A 12,606-nucleotide genomic window follows, 5' to 3' on the forward strand; every position below is an offset into this window, starting at 1 on the left:
TATTATATACCCTTGGTATAGCTCTGTGTAATAAATATTGTAAAAAATCAGCTAAAATTATCATTTCTATCAAGTCCACTGATTAAAATCAAACTCCGAACAGCATTCTGAGGTCATCTAGGGTCAAACGGGAACTCACTCCTCCGGACCTGTGAAAAAAAAAAATTCACAAGAGGCTCAAGGGCCTTAACGGTCACCTGAGTACAACATTTTAGAGGATCCATAGAGTATTAAAATGAAATGAAAGGTGAAGCTTTGTTGCCCAAAAGCAAGAAAAATAGGGTGATCAGGATCAACAAAATAATTAGTCTACTATTCATTAACAGTTCATAAATTAGGTTCTAATCTGTTCCCCATTTATCACTATCACCATACAGTATATTAACAAACTATCAGTGCTTTAAAATTTGTACTATTTTAATTCCTTGTTGTAATCTCTTACAATGGCCTCTCTTGGTCTTTGATGAACATTTAATAAGACAAGTTATTTTTGTCTCATTTTCATTTATCTATTACTTACAAGTCCACATGATCATTAAAACTATGAAAATACTTTTTGTATTATACAATAACAATTCTTGCATAATTATCTTATTCTATTAATTTTTCAAGTACATTATTTACAATGATTAATTATCAAAAGTAAATGGCAAAGGGGAATAACTCCTCTCAGTAGAATGCAAATTAATTGAGCCCTGGCTAGGACCAGAACACTTGACCAAATGGTCCAGATGTTCAAAAATCTGGTAAAAATACCCTTCCTTATTACAACTTTTACACTTTTTGCCTCTGATATGCCCAAGTGCAGAGAAGATTTTTAAAGAAATAATGCATTTTCACTACAGATTCACTATATTATCAATAGAGCCCCTCCCCCCCCCCCCCTTCACGAGAAACACCAGAGTCTCTCACCCTGGGACCAGAAGTTTCAAGTTTGCTCATCATAAGTAATCACTTTGTTTAACTGCTTAACATTAAGGAGCAGACAGGATTATTTAATAGAATTAATGCATTTTCACTACATTATCAACAGCCCACCCTTATACCAGCACATCTGACCCAGAGGTCATGTAATTCACTACTCTGGAAGAAGCACTCTTGCTCATCATAACTATAAACTTAGCTTCTTTGCTTTTTGACCAGAAGCAGAAAAGAATATTTTCAAAGAAATTTTGATTTTTCACTATATAATCAATAGAGCCCCCCCCCCCCCCACCTTTTGACCAGAACACTTGACCCTGGGGCCATGAAATTCACAATTTTAGAAGAGGCATCCTTGCATATCATAACAATGTACTTAGTTTGTTTAAATAGTACCCAGGGGCAGAGAAGAAGATTTTCAAAGAAATAATTCACCTTCACTGTAGGAGCTATATAGCCCCACCCTAGCACAAGAACCCCTGTCCCTGGGGCCATGAATTTCACAATTTTGGAAGAGGTGTCCTTGCTTATCATAACAATGTACTTAGTTTGTTTAAATAATACCCAGAAGCAGAGAAGAAGATTTTCAAAGAAATAATGCACTTTCACTATACGATCTATATAGCCCCACCCTAGCACCAGAACCCCTGACCCTGGGGCCATGAAATTCACAATTTTGGTAGAGTTACTCTTGCTTATCATAACTATGTATCTAATTTGTTTAAATAATACCCAGGAGTAGAGAAGAAGATTTTCAAAGAAATAATGCACTTTCACTATACGATCTATATAGCCCCACCCTAGCACCAGAACCCCTGACCCTGGGGCCATGAATTTCACAATTTTGGTAGAGTCATCCTTGCTGATCATAACTCAGTATCTAATTTGTTTAAATAATACCCAGGAGTAGAGAAGAAGATTTTCAAAGAAATAATGCACTTTCACTATATGATCTATATAGCCCCGCCCTAGCACCAGAACCCCTGACCCTGGGGCCATGAATTTCACAATTTTGGTATAGGGCTCAATGCTTATTACAATCATGTCAACAGTTTGACTGCTTGATGTCCAGGAGTAAAGAAGAAGATTTTTAAAGATTGCATTAATTTTGATGGTTTTAGCCCTACCCCTCAGGCCCCAGGGGGGCAGGGACCATGAAATTCATAATTTTTGTTCCCCTTCACACATAGATGCCATATGCAAAAATTGGCTGAAATTGGTTCAGCGGTTTCAGAGAAGAAGCTGAAAATGTTCAAATGTTAACACACGATGCACGACGACGGACGAAAACAGATAGCAATAGGTCACCTGAGTGACTCAGGTGACCTAAAAAATGACACTTAGATTAGGTCTAATACACCTGTTCATCAAGATCAGATGTATGACAAAATGTGATCATATTAGTATTAACAATACAATGTGAACTGAATTCAACATCTAAGGATCTTGTTTATGTAGATTTTAGTTGTTTTTTTTTTAGTGCTTATGTAGTCATTTCAGATACAGTACATTCAAGAGAGTTCATCTTTTGGTGATTTTAAATTTGTGTAACATAACACTGCAGACAAGGTGCTCTAAGAAATTACCTAATATGTTCAGCTCATACATTACACAATATATATAGTCAAACCTCATTATCTCAAACTCAATAAGACCTAGAAAAAACTTTGAGATATCCAAGGGGTTGAGATATTTGAGGTTAACATACAACATTGAAGAAAAAGTGCTTGGGACTTCAAACTCACTTTGACTTAAAGACCCAATTTTTTTACCATTCCGTTACCCGGGGAGAGGGAGTGGTCTTAGTTGTACTGGTGTTATTTACTTGGAGAGCCCCAATACTCAAGATGTCAAAAATCCCTATACACACTGTAGTACACAGGAAGTCTGTCTTTGGTAATCAGGATCAACATTACGCCTTTTCGTCTAATTTTGAGAGAAACTTTTGTAAATAATTTTTATATTTAAATATAAAATAAAATTGGTTCATCGATATCTTTTGAAGGAAAAAAAAAATTATAAAGAAATATCTTATCTTTTTTTTAAGAAAAAAGTGAAATAAAAATAAAATCACGAGTGAAAACTACAAAGCAATCATATCAATATTTTTTTCTCGTCAGTAAAAGAAATCATTATTCAATAAGTGTAAATATTGAAATAAAGAGATTTCATTTATCGTGTGACATTATAATCCGACATGTACCACAGCCAGAATATTCTTTATTTTTCTGGCCAACAATCATGTCCAAAGTATTCACCACTACAATTTCCAGGGTCCGTGTTCATAGATTTTTATTGTTTGTAGACTTTTTTTAAAAGATCGATCACTGTTTGTTATCTTCACCCTTTTCAATGTACGAATATATACATTAGAGGAAATTCGAACAATGATTGTGACATTCTTCCATCGAATGGTGTAGATTGATTTGTATTTTATAATCTGTTTGTCTTTAATAACAATTTTTGCTAAAAATAGAACGACGCTTCCAAATTGCAATTTAAAACAAAACTTCGAATATTCGCTATAGTTTTTCTTCCGAAAGTTCTACAGTTAGTGGAGTGTCTTGGACCTCATATCGCTTACAAGTACCAAACAACAATGGGGATTGAAAAATTAATGCTTAATTATCTACTCTCAGGAATTTTTTGATATATAATTACCAAACAATATTATAGCAATTTGAATTTTTTATCATAGTGTATACATACAAAGTGAAAGCGACTATTCATGCGGTACATGAAAGCGTTTTATGCTTGGCCAGGTAATTGTTTCCAAACATGCAAACTCAGATTATGAGGTAGCACAGGTAGCTGGTCTGTCAATCAAATCAGTAGCTATTGTTTTTTTAATGATTGACAGGCGGTATATTATTGATCTCAAATTAGGTAAATTTTGGGGGCATTAACGTAAAATTGGGTGTTTAATCCGTGGTATTTGAGATATTTATGTTTGAGATACCGAGGTTCAACTAGACACAGATCTCAGACAATGATATTTCGAATACCATGGGCATGTCAAAGTGAGTTGGAAATCCCAACTTATCATTTTCTATGTATTTTATTCAATATCTTGAATTAATCCTCAGATATCTTGAAATTTTTTCTTGGTCACATCGAGTTTGAGATATAAGGTTTGACTGTATATGAGACAACTCAGCATGTGAGATTAAACTTTTTTGTTTCCAAACAAGGCTTTTTTAAATGACAAGTGAATTATAAATACATACCCAGTCAAGACACTCTTTGCCAGGTCTTGTTTTTTCTGCTGAAGTGCAACAATCCTTTCTTCAATAGTGTCTTTACACAAGAATCTGTATGAATGTGTTTAACATAAATTATCAGCAGTAACTTAAGTACCGATATTTCTGATGGTCATTAATATGTAATCTTTTTCCTCTTTATCATTACATAACATCTAATCAATGTTTGATGCTAAAAAAAACAAGATGTGTTTGTGAAACACTGATGCCCCCGTATGGCAGCTTATGGCGAAGGTTTAAGTTTCTCAAATGCAACTCAAAATCCAGGCCTAAAGATAAAAAATGTTAGTACCCAAAGAAAGGTCTTGTCTCGAGGAATATACCTGTGAAATTTGAAAGGCCTAGCTGCAACTGTTCAAAAGTTATGGCGAAGGTTAAAGTTTTTTAAAAAGTAAGTAAAACGTCAAGGTCAAAGTTGTTGGTATCCAAAGGAAGGTCTTGTCACAAGGATTACATATGTGAAGTATGAAAGCCCTAGCACCAACCATTCAAAAGTTATGACAAAGGTTAAAGTTTTTCGAAAGTAGGTCAAACTCCTATGTCAAGGTCAAAGGGTCAAAGTGGTTGGTATCCAAAGGAAGGTCTTGTCACAAGGATTACATATGTGAAGTATGAAAGCCCTAGCACCAACCATTCAAAAGTTATGGCCAAGGTTAGTTTTTCAAAAGTAGGTCAAACTGTTATGTCAAGGTCAAAGGGTCAAAGTGGTTGGTATCCAAAGCAAGGTGATGTCACCAGGATTACATATGTGAAGTATGAAAGCCCTAGCACCAACCATTCAAAAGTTATGGCCAAGGTTAAAGTTTTTCAAAAGTTGGTCAAACTCCTAGGTCAAGGTCAAAAGGTCAAAGTGGTTGGTATCCAAAGGAAGGCCTTGTCACAAAGAATACACATGTGAAGTTTGAAACCCCAAGCACCAACTGTTCAGAAGTTATGGCCAAGGTTAAAGTCTCATAAAAATTTTGCAAAAGTGGGTCAAACTCCAAGGTCAAGGTCAAAAGGTCAAATATGATGGTACCCAAAGAAAAGTCTTGTCACAAGGAATACACATGTGAAATATGAAAGTCATAGCTCCAACCTATCAAAAGTTATGGGCAAGGTTAAAGTTGACAACAGACAGACAGAAAAACAGACAAATGGACAAACAGACAGACAGGACAAAAACAATATACCCCCGGGATCTTTCGATCCGGGGGCATAAAAATACGAAAATAGGGATTACATGTCCAAAAGCATTTAACATAAGGTTGCACCTTTTGCATTACCTTTGTAAAGAATAAATTTGAAATAGATTTTATGGCTAACTGTTTAGTAGACCTTCAATTGGCTGATGCTTCTACTATCAAATTAGAAGACTTCACATTTTCTATTCAATTCAATCATCACACACTCTTAAATTTTATTTTTGATAAAACATTGATATATGTCTAAAAAAATTTTTTTAGCTATTTATACTTGTATTTTCTCCAATTCAAAATCAGTATTTCTTACGGAGGGATTCTTGTCCGGTTTCTGACTAAATGAAATACTTAAAGTATATTTGCTTAAATGTCTTTTATATTTAGATGTTGAGGATTTTAAAGATCATATCTTTCTTTCTTTTTCATATTTGTACAATTTAAAATAGTAATGGTAAACTGACTTTGAAATCTAGCAGGGACTATATTTTTGGCAGAATGGCGGCGTATGAAAATATATCCTTTTCTGCTTCTCAAAATTATTACAGAACAATGAACTTAAAAGGCATTTTTAAACAATCAAAGGCTTGAGGAAACTTTTGTAGTAACTGAAATTAATAATGATGGACTAAAGTTTTAAAATATATCAAATAAATATGATTTTCTAGACAAATGGCAATCTTATAGCCTTTGAAAGCTAAGGATTCTAAGAACAGATTCGAGTAAAAATTCAGTAAAAATTGTTTTTTCTCTCTAATTAAACGGTCAAAACTTTTGGCTTTTGTATCATTTTGTACCTTTACATGATTACTTTACCACATGTAAAAATAATAAAATTTCAAATATACAAAGCATATTAAAATAACCCATATTCCATAAAAAACTAGTGCTAATTGTAACGGGAACCGTTACAGATGTTCCCCAAACGGCTCCCCAATCCCTTATGATGCCCCATTCCCTACAAGCTTCAATAAATTAGACAATACTTTTGTAATATAGATGGACACTTTATTTTTAAGGGTATTTTATTGGAAAACTACTCCGATATAGCCATATGGGTATTAGCCAATCAAATTTCAGTGCATGTGCTTGCACATGTTTTCTACATTTTTCACATTTATTTTCTTATAGTGTCTCACAATACATACATTTGTTTTAAATATTAAAGAATTTCATTGATAAATAAGAGAGATGTGACCATTTAAGTATTAGCCAATCAGAATTCATCATACGCGCATGCATGGCCTTGCATTCAATTTTGATAGTATCATAATGTAGGAGTTCTATGTGCCTATCCATGTCATAAATTTCATCCTGTTTTGTTGAAAACCAAGGGAGTTATAGACATTTAAAGTTTCAACCAATCAGATTGCAGCACACCTGCATGCACATGTTTTCAAGAAATTTCCTATATAACATGTTGTAGCACCTTATAATATATACTTATATTCTAAATTTCAAAGTATTTTGCCAAAAAACAAGGAAATTATTGAGATTTTTGTATCAGCCAATCAGAGAAGAGCGCACGTGCATGCGCGTGAGTTCACGCTAATTTGACCATGTCATCTTGTCTAGACTACTAATATATCTTTATATTTTGAGTTTCAAAGCAATTCATCAAGAAATATAAAAGTTACGGCTTCATCAAGTATATCAGTCATTTCACTCAATGCACGCGCGCGCACGTGCATGCATGTGCGCGCAAAATGACCTTCGTTCCGAACACCTACACAACATGCCTATTAACCCTACAAAGGTTTCATGTCAATCGGATGAGTGGTTCTATGAGAACACTCCCGGACAAAAAAGTACCGGAGAAGAAAGTAGAAAAAAAGAATAATAATAATAATAATAAGAAACAGAGTAAAAACAATATGTTCCCAAACTTCGTTTGGGGAACATAATTAAGAACTAGAAATATGTCCATAGGATATAAATGCCCCACCGTAATGCAACATGAAAATTTGTATTAGTGTATGAAATTTGATGAGAATATCTTGAATAGTTTCTTTAAAATTGAAAGTGAAATCTAAAAAGTTGGATATAGATGATAAATTTTCACCAAATTATGTATAAGTGCATAAGCTTATATAAATATATCTTAAATGGTTTCTTTAAAATTAAGCAAAATGCAAATTTAAGTAAAATGAGGTCAAGGTCCCAGAAAAATTCAAGGACAATTGTTTTTGATGCAGTTGAATAGTTCTCATAAATACGTATCAGCATATTAAGTTTGATAAAAATATTTTGAATAGTTTATTTAAAACTGAGCTAAACACTAATTTAAAATAAATGAAGTTAAGGTCAAAGGAAAGGTCAAGGTCAAAAAATGTTGATGCAGTTGAAAATGTTACATCAGTATGTATTAGCATATGAAGTTTGATAAAAATATTTTGAATGGTTTCTTCAAAAGTGAGTTAAACACAAATTGAGAAAAGTGAGGTCAAGGTCAAAGGAAAGGTCAAGGTGAAAAAATATTGATGCAGTTGAATAGCTCTCATCAGTATGTATCAGCATATGAAGTTTGACACTAATTTAAGAAAAGTGAGGTCAAGGTCAAAGGAAGGACAAGGTCAAAAAAATTTGATGCAGTTGAATAGCTCTCATCAGTATGTATCAGCATATTAAGTTTGTTAAAAATATCTTGAATGGTTTCACTAAAACTGAGCTAAACACTAATTTAAGAAAAGTGAGGTCAAGGTCAAAAAAAAGGTCAAGGTCAAAAATGTTGATGCAGTTGAATAGCTTACATCAGTATACATGTATCAACATATGAAGTTTGATTACACTATCTTGAATCTTATCTTAAAAACTGAGCTAAACACTAATTTAAGAAAAGTGAGGTCAAGGTCAAAGTCAAAAAATGTTGATGCAGTTGAATAGCTCTCATCAATATCTATCAGCATATGAAGTTTGATAAAAACATCTTGGATAGTTTCTTTGAAACTGAGCTTTGAACAGAGCTAAATGCAAAGTGTGACGGAAGGACGGAAGACGGACATGACAAACACTATATGCCCCGGCCATATTCATGGTGGGGCATAAAAATAGAGGAAATTCGGGTTACCCAAAATCTATTTAGTTTAACTGTTTATCTCAGTTTTGATATTATCATCTGGAAGACCTTTTGTTGTATCAACTTTTTATGTAAAATGAAAAAGATTAAATCTTTTAAATAAAAAATAAGCATTACTTGATTGGCAACAATATTTTTTTTTCTTAATGACAAGGAAAATATAATGACGTTGACATGACCTTGACCTTTTAAATAAACGGTCCAATTGACTGTAATTGATACTATCACTAAGTGGTATTGTCTTCTTCAATCTGTGAAAATTTCATTAATTTTTAAATATAAACATGAGAAGAATCCCTCCTTAAGTGCTGACAACTTTTTTGCAATACTCATACTGTATTTATACTATAGAGTAGGTTTGCTGATACATCTAACATCAGTGTTTGTAAAAGTTGATGCAGTTTATGAATTTACTGAAAAAATCTGAACGAATGTGTTAACTAAATTATTAACAAAATATGTAAACTAAGAATTTAGCCCACTGTACTTGTGCTTCATGAAAACATTTCAAATTCTGGGACTTATTCAAAACAATAACAGTATACAGACATACAATTAAATATACCAGTATAATACCCCAAATACAGGACCCACATTCAAGAAATAAACAAAACTCTGGGTGTTATTTTTAAAACTCTGAATTGATGTTCACCTGTGTATAAAAACATCCTTGGTTTGACCCACCCTATAGATCCTGTCACAAGCCTGATCTTCCAAGGAAGGATTCCTACAAATACAATGTACTACAATGGCTTGCAAAAAAAAATCAGATGATACACAACACTGCTTTGTTGCATTACTATTTTATTAGTTAAGACAATTGGTTATCAGATATGGTTTCAAAAGCTTCAGAATCTTCAAAACTAAATTTTGCAATCAAAGGTAAGAGAAAATTTGAAATTACCAATGTTGGTCTATCAGAAACAAGTGATTCCCTCCAATAAGGTTAAGGCCGACACCCCCTGCTTTGAGTGACACCAGCATGACCTCTGGTCCATGAATATTTGTGTTGAACTCCTCTACAGCCTCCATCCTTTTCTTTGCTGATACAGAACCTTGGATGATAGTGTATTTTATTCTTGCATTCTTCAGATGATGAGCCAAAATGTCTAACATCTTTGTCCACTGAGACACCACAACACTAAAACACAAAAGGTCTTATGAAACATCAATGACTTTAAATAACAACATAAGCAATTCAGTTCATTATGAAAAGTAACAGCTATGGTATGATTACAAGTAGAGTAAGATTTTTCATCTGAAAATGAAAGATAGACATCTGTAAAGTTGTACACTGTTTCAATGTTGGAGTAAACATGTAGAATATGGTACAAAACTACTCCTACAAGTAAGAGCCTCAGTTAATATCCTTACACTTCTTATATACCTCAGCATCCACTCAAAAGTATAATCGCTGTGAACCTTTAGCATGCTGGAGTAGATATATAACGTACATGTACATTAGTTCAGAAGTAACAATATGGCTTTATGTTGACAACACAAGAAACAAAGATCACAAATACTACAACCCTTCAAAGATCTACACACCAACAACCTCCTCCCATAGTTCTCAACCACTCTTCCCCTAGTCCTCCCCCCCCCCCCCCCCCCCAACCAGTTCTCAACACGAAACACCCATCTATGGTTTTTGTTCTTGTATGTTATGATTAAGCATATAATTTTTCATCAAGATAATTTAGAAATATGTACCGTATATACTCGCCTATAAGTCAGTTTTTTGGGAGTTAAACTTTGGTCCAAAAATCTTTGTCCGACTTATAGGCGAGTTATAAAAATATTGGTATTTTTAGCGAGTCAATCTCTCTAATACAAGCTTAAAAAATACAACCGACTTATAGGCGGACCGACTTATAGGCGAGTATATACGGTATATATAGATACCTTTTTTGTTTGTCTGGTAGCTCCTTTATTTCATAGAGTTTATCCATTACAGCCTTTAGCTGAAAAAACAAAAAACAAAAGTGTAAATTATTAACCCCAATATCAATAAAATTACGGCAAAATGATACAACCGACTCCTCGACTTCTAGTTTTACCTTAGTGCTCATGGCTGCAGTGTTGAATATGGGCGAATCCCTGGTCAGTTTGGTCTTTTCTTCAGGTTCCCCTGTCTCTAGCATCAAGTCCTTCATCTGATCAACAATGTCCAGTTCTAGTCCCTCTGTTTCTTTAGTCTCCTCATCAAAGGCCTGCAAAATATTACAATATTGTTATGTTTTAAATTCTGTATTGATTCCTCATGAATATCATGTCATATACTACAAGAACAAAATCAAAAGATCAAAGGGCACTAGGGAAAAAAGAAATTGACCTTGATTGACTTTTTACAGTAAAACTTGGTAATAAAGAGCTTGTTTATAAGGAAATCTCGGTTATAAGGAAACTTTTTACAGATCCCCTAGAAGACTTTTCACTGTGTTCCATATAGGGACATAAAGAATCTCGGTAATAAGGAAACAAAATTTGACGTCCCAGTGACTTTCTTATAACCGAGTTTTACTGTATATCAACATCAGGGTATTAAAAAATGTTGAATGAAAAGTAATTTTTTTTTCTGTCAATTTGAAAAATAACAAAAAATAATCAAATACAGTAAAACTTGACCCTTAACGGTGTAGTAATTTTTAAAATTACCTACTTATAGCGGACACACTTATAGCAAATTGACCTTACAGCTAAGTAAATTTAATTACCTGCTTATAGCGAATTGACCCTTACAGCGAAGCCACCCATGGCTTTGAAATATATCGCAAACTTAACAGATATAACGAATTACACTTACAACTAAGCAAAATCGTCCATACATGTCACTTCATTATAAGCATGTTTTACTGTATTGGATCTAGCTTAGGTGAATTGTGGGTAATATTCTTACTTCCTTCATCAGACTAAGATGGCAGCAACATTGTCTCAACCTCAACAACATAACCAGGATCATCTGACCGCTGGACCGTCCCGATTCTTCTACAGCCAGTCCACCCCTCTGACTGCCCACTGGTTCCCCCTCTGGTCGATCCCTGAATGGATTTATGGAAGGCTGGGGGCGGGTGTCCCTCCCTAATTCCTTGTCTTCGTGCCTTTTCAGGTAGTCTTTCATCACAGATCTGTTAATAAAGTTTTCGTTGTAAAAAAAATGAATTCTTCATAATGTTTAGTACAGTAACTGTGATTTTAAGATACAAATTCAAATTACATTGTACATGTATTTGAAAAAGGGGTATGTAGTATCAGTTACCTGGACTGAGAAAACAGTTTCTCATACACCATTTTTTCTTCTTTAGAGAGTTCTATTTCATGGACAGAGGATGACTTTGATGGTAAAGAAACCTGAAAAAGACAAGCTGAATTTATTGTTTGACACATAAAATATCCATATTTTCCTAAGACTACTCAGGAAGATCCCAAAATTCCATATACAGTCTAGCCTCATTAATCCAGATAATCAGAGTAATGAAACATCCGAAACGTAACTTTTATACTGTAAAATCACATATTTTCGTGGGGTGTAATTTTCTGGTTTGAAGAAAAAAAAAATGCTTTTAGGGATTTGCTTTCATGGGTGAAGAAGTGTTGCATTGTTATATACTTGAAATTGTACCTTTCTTGTAGGACATGAATTTGTGGGTGTCTTCATTCCACAAAAAGAAAGAAAATTAAATCTCCATGAAAAATAGTGATTTCACAGTATAAATTAGTAAATGTAAATTTTGATTCCCACAAATTTCATCCAGAAGGTGAAGAATACATTGTATATAAGGTATACAGATTCTTGGCATTTGGAATATTGGGGCTTTACTGTACATGTACATTTAGTATAGGTTTTAATAAATCATGACCATTTTGCATCTTCTCTCTATATTTTTTTCCCTGCTGTCAGGACAATCTTACCAGAGGTTTTCCGGCTTTATCAATCTGATCTTTTGTTCTCCGCAATAACAAGCTCTTAATGAGAACATTCAATCTGTCATTCCCACCAGCTGAAACCACAGGACATAACAATTTAGTGATACATGTGTGGATGAATGCATACAGTAGTTGTTCTTATTTTTGTTAATAAAGACTGATTTACTATACTGAATAATTTTTCAAATCTATACTTTACGTACACTGACTTGATTTGAATTAAATATACCTTTGCTGGATTTGAATT

At 33.7% G+C, this 12,606-nt stretch overlaps 1 protein-coding gene across 1 annotated transcript in view; it reads right to left on the reverse strand.

Moving 5' to 3' along the window:
• Window positions 1-12,606, reverse strand: part of LOC133180295 (transcription termination factor 2-like) — a 22,449-nt gene continuing 9,843 nt past the window's right edge. Inside the window, exons 16-24 of the mRNA XM_061314837.1 lie at window positions 12,345-12,433; window positions 11,692-11,783; window positions 11,332-11,560; window positions 10,493-10,645; window positions 10,338-10,396; window positions 9,340-9,576; window positions 9,088-9,162; window positions 4,149-4,232; window positions 1-149 (exon numbers count right to left, since the gene is read on the reverse strand). Coding sequence (XP_061170821.1) covers window positions 89-149; window positions 4,149-4,232; window positions 9,088-9,162; window positions 9,340-9,576; window positions 10,338-10,396; window positions 10,493-10,645; window positions 11,332-11,560; window positions 11,692-11,783; window positions 12,345-12,433 — 1,079 coding nt within the window. The 3' untranslated portion in view covers window positions 1-88. The remainder of the gene's footprint in view (window positions 150-4,148; window positions 4,233-9,087; window positions 9,163-9,339; window positions 9,577-10,337; window positions 10,397-10,492; window positions 10,646-11,331; window positions 11,561-11,691; window positions 11,784-12,344; window positions 12,434-12,606) is intronic.

The sequence above is a fragment of the Saccostrea echinata genome, unplaced genomic scaffold (assembly GCF_033153115.1).
Source record: "Saccostrea echinata isolate AGI-Se365-2 ecotype Australia unplaced genomic scaffold, CSIRO_AGI_Sech_v1 ptg000006l, whole genome shotgun sequence".
Classification (NCBI taxonomy): domain Eukaryota; kingdom Metazoa; phylum Mollusca; class Bivalvia; order Ostreida; family Ostreidae; genus Saccostrea; species Saccostrea echinata.